At 35.4% G+C, this 19,752-nt stretch overlaps 1 protein-coding gene across 1 annotated transcript in view; it reads left to right on the plus strand.

Moving 5' to 3' along the window:
• Positions 1–19,752, plus strand: part of TMEM232 (transmembrane protein 232) — a 270,739-nt gene that overhangs the window by 65,041 nt on the left and 185,946 nt on the right. The window contains 2 exon segments of the mRNA XM_032626528.1: positions 10,648–10,771; positions 11,743–11,995. Of these exon segments, the coding sequence (XP_032482419.1) occupies positions 10,648–10,771; positions 11,743–11,995 (377 nt within the window).

The raw sequence follows: 19,752 nt of genomic DNA on the forward strand, positions 1-19,752 counted from the left end.
AACTACTGAGATAGTAAAAGTGGCTGATTAAGAATATCTAATTCTGAAAGTCAAGAAATTGTTTCTTTAACCAATTTTCATTTTTACTGTGTTGCATCAAACTTGATTTAATTTAATTTTTCAATTATTTCTCTTTGATAGGTTTTTTTTTAAACTTAGTATTTAATAGATTTAGGGGTTTTAGGAATAGTACAAGATTATTCTTACTTTACAAATGAAGAAACTGAGGCCAAGTTTATTAGGCTTACTGGTGACTGGAACCAGATTTCAAGGTCTGGTGTACCATTCTTTTTGGTATATCATCCCGCTTTCATTCTGGCTTCATTATTAAGGAGGTAACTGCTTAAAGGCATCTTGTCACTGAATCCTGACTTCTTTTTCTGGGAGGACATTGTGGAAATCAAGCATGGGAGGGAAAGTCAGTGTTTAGACAATGCTGAATGAACAGAGGACTAAATGGAAAAAGATGGTGAAACACAGTGACTGTTCATAATAGACTGGAAAAGGTAATTGTTTAAAAGAGCACTGCCAAATAGTTTTGATTGTATTTCTTATATTTACTATTTTTTTCTCTTTTTTTAAAGTTTTATTTACTGTTTTTTTAAGAAAAGAATTTGACATTTTTTAAAAGATGACTCTAGTAAACAAAAATAACCTGTTGACATTAAAAATTTAGCAATTTGACTAACTTCTCTATTAGTCAAATTTTCTGTTAGTTATAATGATAACATTATATTAAATATTAAAAAATTAATTTTTCTTTTTAAAAGTATTTAATTTATGTAACAGCCTATACAGTTTTCAAGAAGTCATTATTCCAGGCAAAACCAAACAAACTGTGATGTAAGTATCAAAATCAAACCAGAAATACTTTTACATTTATGGGAAAACTTTAATATTGGTCTTGTGTGCTCCTAAGATTAGGTACATGTAAGAAATTTTAAAAATGAACTGAACATATTTAGAATTAAATAGAAAAATTGAGGCTTCAGGCCCTGATCGTAAATTAAGACTTTGTTAGGATTTGCTAGACCAGATAGCCTTAAAATTGTGATAGTTGGTGGAAGATATCTTTGGTTTAGGACCTGAAATTCAATGCCAAGTGACTATTAATAGGAATAATGTAAGCAGTTTCATTTTCCATGCATATCAGTAAATTACCACATGATAGAAAAATGATCAGAGATTTAAAATGCAGAGGGAGACCATTCAACTGATTGATCAAAAGAAATTTCATTAATAGTGGCAAAAAGTGCTTGGGCCAATACTAGTGTGTGGTTTTCATCTGCCCTTCTCCGATGCTATCCATCAGCAGATAATTCATCATGTGTGTACCTGCCTGACTCCTTATAACCCCCTTTGTAAAGATCATACAGCACAAAAGGAAAGAAACAGAAGCCAGTGGTTTCAAAAGAATAGGCCCAGGATCCATGAAAAGACTCCAGGAAAGACTCCCAGAATTAGAGCAACCTCTGCTCCATGAGAGACAGGGAATAAACTGAGGAAAGGAAATGTACTAATTACAATAAATTATAAAATAGGGTGAAGAAGTAGAGAAACTGAGAATACACGAGCCGCTCCCAGTGTCACGCACCAGCCTTTATCTTGGAAGTTTAGCTGCCTTGTGCCGCAGATAAGCAGCTTGTGTAAGGCAGATTTCCATTTAATATGGTTAAATTTTGTATGATGCTTCATACTCTCAATGCTCCACCCTGTGGTTTGGCCTTTTACGAACTGCCCCATTTGCTCTGGGGAGATAGGTCAAGGCACCGCAAAAGGCTTTCTAATTGAACATGAAAATAATGAATTGTGTTAATAATTGAATTATTAGCCAATGCGACAGCTGAGAAATGCAGCATGGCACTTCAGGAGAGCAGTATAACATATAAAATTATATCTCCCAAGCAAAATAGCTGATTTAATCGCTCCACGAATGTATCCAAAAAAGATTGATAATTTAAAATTATACCGACATTGCAAGTGTTTTCCAGACATATAGTGTTTGTGTTTGCATCGAAATAAATTGAACAAAGAATCTGCTGCTTTGTATGGGCAGCAAGGCCTTTACTTTGGGACACATCACTGCCTTCTGCAATATCTATCTCCCTGAACTCCAGTAATTATAATGTTGTGTGATAGTCTCACCAAAACCCTTCAGACCAAAGTTTTCATCAATAATTCCTCTTCATGAGCTGAGATGTCAGTGAAGGTCCTCAGTCTTCTGATTCATTTCCGAGATTTCTTATTGACCCTTCGATCCTCTGAGCTAAATGTAAACATTTAGTCTGTATCAAGGGTAAATATATAATTTATGCTTTGCTACCTTATGGTGCAGTGAAAAAAGCATTCATCTTCAAATCAGAAGGCCTGTGTTTTAGTCTTATCTCTTGCTACCTGTCTAATTTTGATTGAGTCGCATGACCCCTATGAACAGGGTCTGCTCAGCAGTTAAATAGAGGTAATAGCCATCTCAAAGAGCTTTTGGGAGTTTTAAATAAGGTAAGTAATATGAAAACACCTTTTAAACTCTGAATCTCCCCTAATACTTCATTTCCTGCTAGTTCAGATCTGAATGATTTTTTTTCATAAACTCCTACCTACTGAATTTCTGTCTCAGTACCTGACACATGTCCTCTCCTTAAGTTAACCAACTTAGGCACCTTGAGTACATTTCAGAGCAGTTCCCCTGCTCTCCACTCCCACTGTCCCCACCTTGGGTCGGGACCTTATTGTCTCATGACTTTTGTAGCTTATTAACTGGTCTCTTGGCCTTATGTTTTCTCTTCAGTAATCTGTCCTACTCTGCTGCCAGGGTTACAACATAAATGTAATTATACCATTATCCATCTTAAAATTATTTAATAAGACCTGTTTTTACATGACACAGGGGTTGCAACTCCAATCAGGGTCTCTTAAATTGCCATGATTAAAAACAAACAAACAAACAAAAAAAAAGAGCAAAAACAAAGACTGAAAGAAGGATCCTGTTACTGGGATTAATTACCACCAACTAGCCACACAGGCAGACCAAGTGCCTGGAAGAAGGCAATCAGTGAGCACCTAGGCCTTCTGAACAGCCATCATGGCCTGTCGACACTCCATCCTTTCATTCTCCCCCACTACCTTTCCTGGTGCGCCAGGAATGTTCTGTGTGTAGGAGAAAGAACCCTTTTAGCAGACAGGTTAAAGGCTAGATTTTCACGTAGCCCGTCTCTTCTGAATGTCAGAAATCAGGCAATGGCAAGAGGAACATATTCTTTAAGCTAGTTTTCCTAAATGGTCAAAATCAGGAAAGAAATTCTGTCTGCTTTCTTCTCCATGTGCGGTGAAGATTGAGACTTATTTGTACTAATTCTCCCCTCCCTAGCCTGTTAATGTAATCTTGAGTTTCTGATAACATTATAGTTAAATCATTACTTAAAATGTTCATTCTTCTCCTTAAAGAATGGTTTATATATTTATTTAATTTGGGGATCATATTTATAAAATAATTTTGACTTATTAAAATGTATCTATTTTTCCCACTCACTGTCATCCATTTAACACTAGGATTTTCCATTCTTAAGCTGTTAAATACTATTCCTTTCTTGGCTGGCTTGAGTAAATTTCTAAGCATGGACATAGGTGACCTATTTCATTAGGCAGGCCCTTGATTACATATGACCCTTGGCTGAATATAACATTTGTCACCATTTTTCCCCCTAAAAAGTTTAAGGACATTTTGTCTGGAAATAGGCTTCTATGCTCACAGATTTTTAATTCCCCTCTTTAAATCTCTAAATGTTGCTATGCTGTTTCCTACCTTTTAGTTATTATGAGATGTTCAAAGCCAGTCTGCCCTCTTTTTATCTGTTTTATTTTCAATCCAGAATTTTTTAGGAACACCTTTGTGATTTGGTAGCCAGGAGACAGATGCTTCCTCTTATGTCTCACTGACCGTCTTAGGAAGCTGCTGGGGCAAATCCTCTGCTTTACTTAAGAGAAAAGCCCCCAGTGTGTGAAGCTGTGCACAAATGTTCTGGCTACTGGGCTACATTTCATGGAGGATTTCCATTGATTGCTTATGGTTCACATGTGTTCCCAACTCCTGCCTCTCTGTGCTTAGGGTTTTTCTTACATGGTGGTGGAAAATCCATATATGCCTGCATTACATTTTAAATCAAACTTTGGGCTTCTTGGCATTGGAAAGGTTTGCCTTCATTTAGATTACATTTTCTTCATAGTTTTAAAACCCTTAAAATTTCTTTCTTTTTTTTGTGGTACTGTGGGTTTACTTTTCTTTATGTTTGGTTGTTTCAATAGGAATTAGATAGTAATGGATCTCAGCTTGCCAGTGGTTGTCTTCCTCTAAATTATTGAAGAATTGTTCAAGTTTGTTCCCTTCCAAGTGTCATTTTTTGCAGTCACTTCCTTCGTTATGAATTTGAATTATATTTCTGTAATTTTACTTTCCTGCACCCTCTTGTTTTCTTATTATACCACCTTTCATCTCAGTATCAAGGCTTTTCTTTGTTGTTTGTTCTTCCTAAGCTTTATTAAAGATGCTTAAGAGTCTTGTAAAAATGTCTTCTGGCTCCTGGAAGAAATTACTTTCAGAGTTATGATCTTCTCTTAGTATTCAGAGTGATATTCTCAGAGAGGCGGTACACAGGCCTCTCACTGCTGTGGCCTCTCCCATTGCGGAGCACAGGCTCCGGACGCGCAGGCTCAGCGGCCATGGCTCACGGGCCCAGCCGCTCCACGGCATGTGGGATCTTCCCAGACCGGGGCATGAACCCGTGTCCCCTGCATGGTCAGGTGGACTGTCGATCACTGCACCACCAGGGAGGCCCCTATAATATATTTTTAAATCATCTCATGTAGGGCCCTCTCCTCCATTTTCTATTTTACTTATCTCAGAACTAGGGAAAATTTTTATAAACTTGTCATTTTTAAAAGAAGAGGTTTGTGTTCATAGCATACATTACAGAGGTTAAAAGCTACAACACTCCACATGCAGTATCATAGGGAACTTCCTGCATTCTCCCTATTCTTTTCTATTTAACTTGTGAGGAGAAAATGCACTCCAGCATTCCCATTACAGCACTCCTCCTCCCCACCCCGTGGCCCCTTTTCCTACACACATATCCCCACAAGCACTGTTTTCCATCCTTTTGTCATCTGGAAGTTGCTATCTCTGAATAAGTATGGAGAGATGAGGATAAAAAGCATAGTGATAATACTCTGGCTCCTTAAAAATTCAGTACCTCAAAGTTAAGGATTGGCTTTACTTATTTCTATGAAAAACATGGTAGACAGTAGAGATAAGTTTTTCTTTTTTTCTTTTAACCTTCTTTTGGGAAACAAGGCTGCTGTGTTTCTTGAAGTGGCATGTGGCTACTCCTTCTTGCTGTTCTTAATCCAGCTCTATCAATTCTATGCTTTATATCTTACAGGACATTCCCTGTAAGATAGTGACATCTGTTTCATTCTCAGTCTCCAGGATTGTGTGGATTTTTGACATTGTCAGTGTTTTCCAAAATATCTATTGAAAGTTTCAAGTAACCCTATGTAAGAGTTGCAACTTGGAGACATTTTAATTCTATCTTTTAAAATAATAATTTGATCATAGAGGAAATATATATAGAGGAGTAAGGAGAACCTAGGAAAACTGTTCTGAATGCTGATGTTTCTAACCTTTTTATAAGGTGGTGTGCAGACAGATATCTTTTTATGAAGCCCCTGGTTATTATATGTTAGTTCATTTATATAAGTAGAGAAGGAACGCTGGACCACAGTCAGGATAGCTGAAGTCCAGTCCAGGTCTGGTACTGTTTAGCTGTGTGCAGTGATTCACATTAATTTTAAAAGCGAACACAACATTGTTCCCTTTTCTCCATACCCTCTCCAGCATTTATTGTTTGTACATATTTTGATGATGGCCATTCTGACCGGTGTGAGGTGATGCCTCATTGTAGTTTTGATTTGCATTTCTCTAACTATTAGCGATGTTGAGCATCTTTTCATGTGTTTGTCGGCAATCTGTATGTTTTCTTTGGAGAAATGTCTGTTTAGGTCTTCTGCCCATTTTTGGATTGGGTTGTTTGGTTTTTTTGATGTTGAGCTGTATTAGCTCCTTATATATTTTGGAGGTTAATCCTTTGTCAGTTGCTTCATTTGCAATATTTTCTCCCATTCTGAGGGTTGTCTTTCATCTTGTTTATGGTTTCCTTTGCTGTGCAAAAGCTTTTAAGTTTCATTAGGTCCCATTTGTTTATTTTTGTTTTTATTTTCATTACTCTAGGAGGTGGCTCAAAAAAGATTGTGCTGTGCTTTATGTCAGAGTGTTCTGCCTATGTTTTCCTCTAAGGGTTTTATAGTGTCTGGTCTTACACTCAAGTCTTTAATCCATTTTAAGTTTATTTTTTGTTTGTGGTGTTAGGGAGTGTTCTAATTTCATTCTTTTACATGAAGCTGTACAGTTTTCCCAGACCACTTATTGAAGAGGCTGTCTTTTCTCTATTATATATTTTTGCCTCCTTTGTCATAGATTAGTTGACCATAGGAGCGTAGGTTTTATGACTGGGCTTTCTATCCTGTTCCATTGATCTATATTTCTGTTTTTGTGCCAGTACCATACTGCCTTGATTACTGTTGCTTTGTAGTATAGTCTGAAGTCAGGGAGCCTGATTCCTCCAGCTCTGTTTTTCTTTCTCAAGATTGCTTTGGCTGTTGGGGATCTTTTCTGTCTCCATCCAAATTTTTTGTTCTAGGTCTGTAAAAAATGCCATTGGTAATTTGATAGGGATGGCATTGAATCTGTACATTGCTTTGGGTAGTATAGTCATTTTCACAATATTGATTCTTCCAATCCAAGAACATGGTATATCGCTCCATCCATTTTTTGTCATCTTTGATTTCTTTCATCAGTGTCTTATAGTTTTCTGAGTACAGGTCTTTTACCTCCTTATGTAGGTTTATTCCTAGGTATTTTATTCTTTTTGTTGCAATGGTAAGTGGGATTGTTTCCTTAATTTCTCTTTCTGCCCTTTTGTTGTTAGTGTATAAGAATACAAGTGATATATTGTTCATAGGAATGTAAATTGATACAGCCACTATGGAAAACAGTGTGGAGGTTCTAAAAAAACTACAATTAGAACTACCATATGATCCAACAGTCCCACTCCTGGGCATATACCCAGAGAAGACCATAATTCAAGAAAACACATGCACCTCAATGTTCATAGCAGCACTATTTACAGTAGCCAGGACATGGAAGCAACCTAGATGTCGATTGACAGAGGAATGGATTAAGAAGTTGTGGTACATATATACAATGGAATATTACTCAGCCATAAAAAGGAATGAAATTGGGTCATTTGTAGAGACATGGATGGACCTAGAGAGTGTCATACAGAGTGAAGTAAGTCAGAAAGAGAAAAGCAAATATTGTATAATAATGCATATATGTGGAATCAAGAAAAATGGTATAGATGATCTTGTTTGCAAAGCAGAAATAGAGATACAGATGTAGAGAACAAATGTATGGATGCCAAGGGGGAAAGGGGTGGGGTGGGAGGAATTAGGAGACTGGGATTTGCACATTATACATTATTGATACTATGTATAAAATAGACAGCTGATGGGAACATACTGTATAGCACAGGGAACTCTACCCAATGCACTGTGGTAACCTAAATGGGAGGAAAGTCTAAAAGGGAGGAGATATTTGTATGTGTATGGCTGATTCATTTGGTTGTGCAGTGGAGGCTAACACAACATTGTAAAGCAACCATACTCCAATAAAAATTAATAAAAATAAATAAAAGCTAACACAACATTGTACGTCAGCCATACTCCAATAAAAATTTTAAAGAGGAAAAAAATTTAAAAAGCAAAGCTACAAAGTAAAATAAATCAAGTAACTATGTTATTTTAGACAAGCCAGTAAACCTCTGCCTCAGTTTATTTACATAATTAGGGGGACATCTATAATATATATAAATTACTTTATATGTACATGTTTAATTTCATGGCATTGTAAAAGTAAGTCAATGTACTGGTAATTGAGACTTGGTGTCCTGCAATGAGTTCACAAAGAAGCTAATACTGTATTTAAATTATTAACCTAATTCAATTTGAAAACTTCTTTTTACATGCATTGATTTTCAGTTTTTATTTTTAACAAACTTCAATTTATAAGTATTGGTGCTTTTATTCTATTTTTGTCAAAGGCATTTTCCCTTATAGAAAATTTTGCAGTCAGCAGCATTGGTTGAAACAGTGTTTCTGGTGAAGAATTTTTCTACCATAGGTGGCTGACACTGATGGAAATTCTTCAATCTGCATTTTAGTGAAAGTGCCCTAGGTTAGCTACAGTTTTCCAGACTTAAAGGGGAACAGAAGAAACAAAACCTTATGACTATGAGGTATATTCATGGTAAAGAACTTTTGTGAACTCTGAGACTGTCCTCTCCTTTACCTTATCATGAAACCTCTGCGATGAATATTCTGGGGAAGGACTCACCTTTGTTCATCTTGGAAAGCATCTAGACCTTTTCCTTCAGTCATCATAGATTAAAAAAAAAAAAAAAGTTACTGAACTCATATCCATTGACTTTGAAATAATAGTATTTTTAAAATTCAGTTCAGTTCAGCCTTTTGAACCCAGTCATTTTATGTAGAGTATTTCATTTAAATCTCATAGTCTCTGAAAAGTAGGTTTTGCTATATTTACTTTATAGATGAGTAGATTAAGATTCAGCTAAGGCATGAACATTGCCCTTTGCCATATATCTAGTTAGTGGCAGAGCTAAGATTCCAACTCTGATTTTTCAACTCTAAATTTCATGCTTGTAAATGTTTAAATGTATCAGCTAGGCTTTAGTTCTTCTGAATGTAACAGTAACCTGACTGCAATTGCATACCAAATAGGGCTTTATTTATTGCACATAACAAGCATTGCATTACTGATGCAGATGCTTAAGGGAATCCTCAAGATCCAGGCTTCTTCTAGCTTCCTTTCATTCCATTCTTTTTTTTTTTTTTTTTTTTTTTTTTTTTGCGGTACGCAAGCCTCTCACTGTTGTGGCCTCTCCCGTTGCGGAGCACAGGCTCCAGACGCGCAGGCTCAGCGGCCATGGCTCACGGGCCCAGCCACTCCGCGTTATGTGGGATCTTCCCAGACCGGGGCATGAACCCGTGTCCCCTGCATCAGCAGGCGGACTCTCAACCACTGCGCCACCAGGGAAGCCCTGGGGAGTCATATTTCAAAATTAAGTTTCTTGTGTTATAATTTACATATAATAAAATTCAAACATTTTATGTATACAGATCTATGACCTTTGACAAATGTGTACACCTGTGTAATCACTATCCCAGTCCAGATGTAGAATGTTTCCATCTTGAGGAAGCAACATTAACTGAGCACTCTGCCATTTTGAACAAAATTGAGGTTTAGTTACAAAGGAAGGAGACAAATGATATTAGGTGGAAAATAGGCAACATTGTAATACTAAGGTTAAATATTAATGTACTTAGATAATGGCTTAGAAAAGCAAAATTGAAAAACAGGAAATACCCATAGGTAGGAGAAGCCTTCAGTTATTAGTTAACCTAGCTTAAAACATGGACTTGGACAAATCTCCCAGATCTATTTAAGTCTCAATTTTCTAATATTTAAAAAAGAAAAAGATTTTAAAGAGTTCTTGAATGTGTCAAAAATTGTGGTTCAGATCAAAGGAGGTATTTGTATGAAAGCACATTGAGATCTGTAAAGTTCCATTCAAATATAAAGAATTGTCTTTATCTCTGTGGTTAGAGGTGTTTCCTTTTGAAAATGATCATGAACTTGACTCACCTGAAATATCACAGTTGTGAACTTCAAATATAATTGTAGAATATATTACCTTTTTAACTGATTAATGGCTTATAAATCAAGGCAATATGTAGCTCTAGGCAGAGGCAATTTTATATTTGCATTATTATTAGCTCCCTTTCAAACTTATGTCTCTTTCAATTGGGTAACAATAGCATTAAATGTATAATTTCCTGAAACTGTTAGAATATATGGCTAACATATATAGCTGACAAATTCTTTGTTATGTCTAACAAATTCTTATATGATTTCCCAGTTATATGATATTTTGAATCTTGACAGTTTTCCATTTAATGTGAAATATAAATTTTATTCTGAGAAATTGCACTTTTTGTAAAAATCAAATAACACTGCACTTTTAGAGTATTTAGGAAGACCATTTTTTTATTCTCTCTTTTGCGAAGAAAACACTCTCTTGAAATTCACCCCTTGGAATCAGTTGTAAAAGGTTAAAAATCAAAACCTCTTGTGAGATTTGGGGGACACTCTAGAACCAGAGGCCTTGATTGCTTGTTATACAGGATCTGTGAAGAAATGTGATCATTTGTAATATTTATTACTCTCAGAGTTTTGTCAGAACACTGCTGTGAACTCAACATCTTGCCCGATGTGGCCGTTTCCTATAAGCTTTTATCATAACTAGTGGCAAACAATACTAGTCTTTGCTGAAAATAAATGTATCTAGAAATCCAGGATAGTCATTTCTTCTGGCCTATTACCTTTTTCATTAAAAAATTATTTATTATTATTTTAAACGAAAGTCTTTGTTGTTTTGTTCATAAAATTTCCAGGTTGGATTCAGCACTGGCTTTGTTGGTCCTTGGGGAGGCTGCCAAATTACACATAGCCTGTTTGAAAGCTTTCATGGACCTAATGAGAGATTTTCTTTTAAGCATTATGTCTGTTCAGAATCAGGTAATAATATATTGTTAATTTAGGTGTGCAAAAAGACCTAAATTGAAACAAGTTTTACTTTTGTCACTATTTTAACTGTATATCATTTAGGATTTATAATGAGCATGACTTTGTAATAATAATTTTAATTAAATGTAAAGGTAAATGCATATTTACCATATATCCCAGTATAAATATAGATGTAGACAGAGATCCAGAAATAGGTTATACTCACATGCAGACATGCACTCACACAAGAGGGAATTTTAATTTTATTAACAAACTTCAGATCATATAGTCATATGGTTTAGTTTCCTATTTAAAATTTTTTTTGTTGTCATTACATATTATTAAGATTTACATTTTAGTGAGGATGAGATAACCATTTCTCTGTTGTTGAGCTTTGAGCTTATTTCTAATTCACAGTTAATTACATTATTCACAGTTAATTACAAATAATGTTGGACTGGTATTCTCACCCAAAAATCTTTATCTGCATTTATGACTATTTCTTTAGAATAGATTTATAAAATTAAATTACTGAGTGATAGACTATGAACTTTCTTTTAACGTTCTCAGGATGGTTGTCCAGATTCCTCTCCAGAAGACATAACTTTCTTGCTTTCCTATGAAAAAATGTATGAGTGCACACACAAGAATTGAGCTATATAAAAAAAAGATTATTTTACAATATAAATGGAAAATAGTATCTCATTGGGTTAATTCATGTTCCACTGACTACTAAGGAAATTGAAAAGTTGATGTTCTATATATACTTTTTAGCTATTTTTATTTTTTATTCCTTGAACTTGGTTTTATGCAATCTACCCATGGAAAGCTTGTTTTTAATGAGTGCATTTTAGAAATATTAGTTGATTATGATCTTTTAACAACTCTATAAAATTTGGAGACATTTCTTATAAGTACGGTATATAGTTCTTCATTACGGCAGAGCGTACTTTGATTGTCTAATAGCTATTTTCTCATTTTAGGAAGAAAGCTGCAAGGTAGATGATTTTTCCTGGGCCTGGAATGTAGTCTACATATACATAACAATTCTTGCAGAAATCTGCTTGTATGCGGCCAATTCTGATTTGCAAATAGCTGCTTTAATTGGTTTCTGCGACTGTAAAAGTTCACAAAAAGATATTTTACCCACGGACAAATCAGAAGAAATGCCAGAATTGAGGGAAACAAGTATTTTAGGTCTTTTGGAATATTTCTCTTCAAAGATGTCAGATAATTGTAAGTAAATTATTTTTCAACTTGATGAGAAATATTTTTAAGATGTCCCTGTCTGTATATAATAATAAGCATTTTACAAAAAGTTAACATTTTGAAGTGGGAGGTAATTTTAAATTCACTAGGACTTCCTACAAATTTAGGACGTCCATTTTATAACATGGAAATTTTTGATCAATAATTTAAAAACAACTGAAATGTAAACTGGAGTTGGTTGATATATGATTCAGATTATATTCTTTGGAAACAAGAGATGACCTTAGGAAAACTTATAGAATGTATATAAAGTTTGTTTTATTCTTTTCCCCATAAGGCCTTCTCATCCATCGTCTCCATTTTCATCTACTGTTTCTCTTGTTCTCCCCACAACCCAAGAGCATTTCTCTTTAATCACTCAGATATTATAGTATATTGTATCTTAAGACTAAAGGTCATTTTCCTACTATTGTTTATGGGGGGACTGTTAGAATAAAATACTTTTGTTTTGAAAAGGGCACTATAGGGACTATTAATTCAAGCGTGTCCTTTAAGGTTAACTAGAACTCTTCTTTATGAATATCATGTAGTCTATTTTGTTATTATAATCTCTTATGTATATGACTCTCACTTCCATTAAGTTATGAGATAATTGAGATTGGAGAATCATGTCTGAATTATATTTGTATCAACCCAGTATCTACCATATTATTTAGCACACAGTAGGTGGGCGATAATGATAGTGGAGTTATTATGTAGTTAAACAAATCACTGAATTTCAAACATGATAGCAAGATTATTTGAAAGTGGAAGGAAGCAAGATACTGCCTTTCCGTAGAACTGTAATTCACTGATTTGGGATAAATTATGCTTGAATATAATTTTAAATAGTAAGACTTTAGTAGTAGATATTAATTTCATTCTCAAAAACTTGCTTGCTATCTTAAAATTACTTTCAATATAGTTTTGGTTTAAACAATAGATTGGAACTTATCATTTCGAAGTGCAATTTGCTTGACCTTTGCCCACTTTTCAAGAAGATTATGTTTATTTTTTATTAGTGCCAATTTTAAACAGATTTTTAGTCATTAGCAGATAAATTGTATTTCTCCCATGTTTATAGTATTGATAAAGTGAAGAGGTATTTGCTTCTCTTGCTTTTCACACTTTTTAAAGTATTCAGAATGGTCAGAAGTCTTCCTGTATAGCAGCTCAACATATGATTTTTAACCTGCCACTAAACAGATTCATGTAATAATTGGGGGCCTTCAGTTTTTTGGCCTAGCTGTATAGAATTAGTTCTTTCTGAAAGAAGAGAGAAAGAAGACTGCTTTCTTCAGTGATGGGTCCAGAAGATTATCCTCCATGTGGAGGACCTTTCCTCCTAGAAGCCTCTTGGCCTCCCTCTGGCCATGACCCCTGAGCTCTGGTAAAACCTCACAATGATAGGGTTTCATGTTTCTGTGGGCACTCGAATATTTATTCCTTCTCAACAGTCTGATTTTTTTTTCCAGCCAGTTGATGATTTCAGTGCATTTATTTGCTCATTGTTGATCTTTCTTTGAAGTTTCTTATCTTCTCCTGAAGACTTTATTTATTTTTTAACATCTTTACTGGAGTATAATTGCTTTACAATGTTGTGTTAGTTTCTGCTGTATAACAAAGTGAATCAGCTATATGTATACGTATATCCCCATATCCCCTCCCTCTTGCGTCTCCCTCCCACCCTCCCTATCCCATGGATGCTTTCCCTGATGTTTTTCTTATGCTTATACTTGAACTTAGCAATGAAATAGTTAAACAGTATTTTATCAATGTTTTCTCAACCCAAGTGGGAAAATTGATGTTTCTAGCTGTGGAATACCTTTAAAGATTTGATCTGCAGTAAAGAGGAGAGACGTATCAAAGTTGTTTCCTCTACAGTCAAAAGTCAATACATTTTCTTTGACATTAGCTTCTTGTACAAGCCATAAATAATGCTAGTGGCATTTGCCTCATTAATAATTCTGAGTATTTTGAAACTCTCAATACGTAAAGCATCATTGTAGTTTCTTATGGGGAATGTTTAAAGTAAGTTGATTATCCGATGATTGTTTTGCTAAAGATGTCTCAAGCGTGTGAGAAAATTCTGCAATTTTCTTCATCTCTGTCAGAATCAGAGAAGGTACTTCTACTGGACATAAGCTTTTGGTCTCTTCTCACATTCATACAGGATTTTTGGCCTTCCTGTATCAGTCACTACCATGAAAAGCCATTACTTTACATGACTATACACATGCATAGTCAAATATTTCACCAATTTTTACAATTTTTGTTGATGTGATTCATTATAACTTGATTCTTTTTTTGCGACACGCAGGCCTCTCACTGTTGTGGCCTCTCCCATTGTGGAGCACAGGCTCCAGACGCGCAGGCTCAGCGGCCATGGATCACGGGCCCAGCCGCTCCGCGGCATGTGGAATCTTACCAGACCGGAGCACGAACCCGTGTCCCCTGCATCAGCAGGCGGACTCTCAACCACTGCGCCACCAGGGAAGCCCTAACTTGATTCTTTGTAGCATCGCTGGTTGATTTTCCCACACACAGAAAATGACTGTCTGGATTTTCCTGTATGCCTGATCATTGATAATGATCACCACTTCTATCAGACCACTGAAAATAGATGGCTTCAAAAGTAGTGTCATCTGTGCAGGCCTTGTCAGCGTGATTACTGGAGAGGATAGGTCCATCTTTTTGGGAAGTGACACAAAGAAACTGGAGTGCTTCTTTATTTAATTGAAAATAATTTTTTTTCCTCATAATTTTACCCTTCAAGTAAGTAAATTTTTCATTTAGACTGAAAGAACCAGTTCTGGAGTCACACAGATTTGTATTTTGTATCTCAAAATCCTAGGTCAAATTATTTAACGTTGCTGACTTGATTTCTTTACCTGATAATTAAGATAAAAATACTATTCATATCATGGGACTTTTTGTGAGAAAAAACTATGGAAACATACACACTTGACATAGTGCCTCATGAATAGTAAAGGTCCAATAAATATTAATAGATGTTATGGTTGCTAATGTAATTAATATTGTTATAATGAGAGAGACCTCAGTGAGGAAGGGTTTTTTTCTAACACTTAGACCTATGTACACTTTGTATCCTGGGGAATCCTATTTTATTTACGTATAAAGATATACATGAAAAACTGAAAAACACTTAAGAATGGTAACAATAGCCTTTACATGAATGAATCAAGCAGTGTTCTTATAGACCATTTTTATATAAAACCCTTAATATAAAGAAACTCTTAAATCATAGTTTTGTGAAGGCAATGTTATAGGAAACTGAAGTAATAACTTCCATGAAGATAATTTCCTGGCGATCTTATTTGATGTAGGAGCAGAACCTGAAGCATTTAGATCAATAGATGGCTACTTAGCATGTACCTTTTTCATTTTAAGGTTTTTTGTCAGACACACTTTTCATAGAGTCAGATGTCTATTAATTCTAGAGTGAGGGTTCTGGCCACTGATGGAAGTGTTGAGTTTTGGTGTTTTGGGTTGAATAGGAATTTCTATATATGCTTATAAATACCAACTATGCATTTAAGATCTGGTTGAAACTCAAAGTGTCTGACCTGTAGCATTGCCTTCGTGGAGGACCATCCTATGCACCTTACTGCTATGGACTGAACTCTACCCCTCAAGCCTCAAAATTCATATGTTTAGGGCTTCCCTGGTGGCACAGTGGTTGAGAGTCTGCCTGCCGATGCAGGGGACACGGGTTCGTGCCCTGGCCCGGGAGGATCCCACATGCGCGGAGCGGCTGGGCTTGTGAGCCATGGCCACTGAGCCGGCGCATCCGGAGGCTGTGCTCCACAGCGGGAGAGACCACAACAGTGAGAGGCCCGCATACCGCAAAAAAAAAAAAAAAAAAAAAAATTCATATGTTTGAAACCATAACCCCCAAATGTAACTGTATTTGGAGGCAGAGCCTATAAGGATGTAATTAAATGAGGTCATGACGGTGGGGCCCTGATATGATGGAATTAGTGTCCTTGTAAGAAAGACATCAGAGAGCTCACTCTCCACTGTGTAGGGCACAGTGAGAAGCAGCCATCCCAAAGCCAGGAAGAGAGCCCTCATCATATACACAATCAGACGGCACCTTAATCTTAGACATCCCAGCCTCCAAAACAGTGAGAAAATAAATTTCTGTTGTTTAAGACCTCCAGTCTATGGTACTTTGTTATGGCAGCCCGAGCTGACTAATACACCTCTCAGTGGTGCTGAGCTGTAGGCAGGTTTGAATATACTCAGGTGCCTAAGTAAATTGTTATCGGAAAAAAGGCTTTGCAGCATATACCTAGAAAAGACAATTTTGAACTGGAAAACTATGAGGGAAGGTGATAAAAATTAATTAAACACACAGAATTTTTGCCTGATCCCTGTTGAAATTATGACTTTGAGACACATTTTATCCTGATGGGTAACAGGATAATAATAATTAATATTAACACTTACTATGTGTCAGGCACTATTCTAGGCATGTAACATGCATCACCTAACTTATTAATCGTTACAACATGACTACCTTGTAGATATTCATATTATCCCCATTTGACAGATGAGAAAACTGAGGCACTAAGCATTTATTTGTCCAAGGAAATTGAGTTAGTAAATGGTACGTCAGACTTAACATAGGCAGTTTGGTTTCAGAGTCTGCACTAATAACTACCTCATTGTGCTAACTAGGTTATTTGACCTTTTGAGTGAAATTTAAAAAACGCTGTCCATTTGCATGTTGAAGAATATGAAAAAAGATGACTGAGAAATTCTCTCTGACAGTCTGTCCTACAGCGATTCTTATAAAAGCATTTTAGACTTTGTATTACGTGGGTCTTTATTTCCAACATAAATTCCTGGGACTTGTTCTAGAACTTTGGATCGAAAATCCTAAAAGTGGAGTCCAGGAATCTGTATTATTAAACCACTTCTGACACTATGTTTTGAGAAAACATAGCCTATAAATTTCGCTGTAAACAAGGTGGTAAAATGTTGTCCTCATCAGAGGAAAAGGCTTTTCCTACTTGTTACAGACCTTTATGCATCCAGCCAGTTAGTCCTTACAGCAGATGAGATATATCTATCTATCTATCTATCTATCTATCTATCTATCTATCTATACATATATATCTCATTACAAAGAGGGAAACCCAGCTTTGTGTTGTACACTATATTTGAAGTGCTATCTTCTATGTTCCTACTTTGGTTTTCATAGTGATAAAACAATAGTTTTTAACAAGACTTAACTATCTGAAATCTGTGCTGTGAAAATAAAACTTTAAAATGGTCTATTTGGTGAGAAACCAGCAGACACTGATTTAGTGTGTCTTGTATAAGAAATAGACAATGAATGGCAGAACCAAAAATATCACAGAATAGTAAAAATCTTGTCAGTCACGTAGTTCTCATCCAGTGCACAAATCTCTTCTAGACCATTTGCAAATAGCGCACAGCCAGCAGAGATATAGAACTCCCTATTTCCCAAAGCAGGTCATTCCACTTTTGAACACTGTGAAAGATTCTTCCTTATACTATAATGAAATCTGTCTTCCACGTTTTCCAAACTTTTGCTTGAATTTTGCCTCCCAGAAGCAATCACAAAAAGTCTATTCCATTTCCCACATGCAAGCCCTTCAGATATTTGAAGATAATTGCTTTGGTTCTTTTTCTTCACCTCTTCACTCTACCATCATCGCCCATCTCTTTGCTTACTGCCAAGTTCCTATGGTAACTTTTTGTGATGAATGAAAAACATATTTTCAATATGGTTTATAGTTAAGTTTGCTAGAAGGTTGTAGTGTTGTTAAATTTGTCTGAATTTGTAGTAATTTATCCCAGTGTTACAGTATGATGTGAAGACAGGTGGGAGCAAAGTATTTTTCCATTCACTGTTGTCTATGAATGGAAAAAGTAAATATGACATTTTCCCGATCATTTTGTTGAGAATTATTTTCTTAAGCTGGTTCTACAATGATGTTAGTCAATGAAATACGTGTCATGGTTGTAAAATAACCTTGTATGTTTCATTTTGATTCATTATAACTTAGGAAAAAACATTAGCACAGAGTAATATTCCTTTTTAAAAAGTAAATGAAAGTTAATTGGAATCTTAGAACCAATTGAAACTTTTAATGATACTCTATTAAATCTTCAGTATACCTCTTACCTTGGTGAAGGTTATTCATAAAAATAATCAGTAATAAGGTTTTGTTTTTATACATGGGAAGTATTTAACTCCTTTAATAATCCATGTACACGTTAGCCATAGAATTCAGGCTATCCTTATGATTCACAATTCTGTGTGTTGATAAATCTAAAAGTATAGTACTGATTATATTATATATACGTAAGGCCGTTAAACAAATGTATCTTATCTATTTGTCTTTTTCTTCTTTTTAAATTTATTTTATTTTATTGTGGGGAAAGCACTTAACATGAGACCTATCTTCTTAAAATTTTATGTGTACAATGTGTTATTGTTGACTATAGGTGCAGTGCTGTACACCAGATCTCTGGAGCTTATTCACCTTGCTTGACTGAAACTTTATGCCTGTTGATTGGTAACTCCCCATTTCTCCTTTCCCTTGCCTCCTGGAAACCACAATTTCACTCTTTGATTTTATGAATATGACTATTTTAGGTACCTCATGTAAGTGAAATCATGCAGTATTTGTCTTTCTGTGACTGACCTACTTTGCTTCGCATAATGTCCCCAAGCTTCATATGCATTGTTACATATGGCAAAACTTCCATCACTTTTAAGGCTGAATAGTATTCCATTGCAGAAATATACCACATTTTCATTGTTCACTCATCTCTTGATGGACATTTAGGTTGTTTCTGTCTCTTGGTTATTGTGAGCAGTGCTGCACTGAACATAAGTTTGCTAGAAGAGCTAATATTGCTTTGAAATCCGTCCCTTTGGATATATAGTCACAAGTGGGATTGCTGGATCACATGGTACTTCTATTTTTATCTTTCTGAGGAACTTTCAAACTGTTTTACGTAGTACCTGCACCATGTTGCATTTCCACCAGCAATGTGCAAGGGTTCCAGTTTCTTACCATCTTAGTGAATATTTGCTGTATTTATTTTTTTGGATAATGGCCATCCTGACAGGTGTGAGGTAATATCTCATTGTGGTTTTGATTTGCATTTCCTTGATGATTCCTGACATTGAACATTTTTTTCGTTTACCTGTTAACCGTTTGTACATCTATTCAAGTCTTTCGTTCATGCATTGTTTTCCTGACCTTGGTGAGCATCTTTATGAAAGTTATTCTCAGTTGTCTGTCAGGTAAATCATATAGTGCTGTCTCATTAGTGTTTGTTTCTGGAGATTTTACTTGATCTTTTGTTTGGAACATCTTTGCCTGATTGTTCAGTGAAGAGATATATTACCAAGAATTCCTGTTTTCCTTTGACTCTTAATGCAGTTTTGACTGTATGTGATCAACATAGTTATTAATTCATTATCATGTAAAAATTATCGGAAATTCTGCAAGTCTTTCAAATGAAATTATATTTTCCTAAAATGTAATGGTGTTCAGGCACTTAAGAAGGGTTGTTATGCAACTTAATGAGAATATCCAATAAATGTAGCTTTTGATATCAATTCATTTGGTAAAGATTTGTATTTTTAGGAAGGTTTAGGCTGCAAGTCACAGAAGACCCAAATCAAGATGGCTTTTAAATATCTTTGTTTTATTCTTCTGGAGAGTTGTAAATGT

Source organism: Phocoena sinus, chromosome 3 (genome assembly GCF_008692025.1).
Source record: "Phocoena sinus isolate mPhoSin1 chromosome 3, mPhoSin1.pri, whole genome shotgun sequence".
Lineage (NCBI taxonomy): Eukaryota > Metazoa > Chordata > Mammalia > Artiodactyla > Phocoenidae > Phocoena > Phocoena sinus.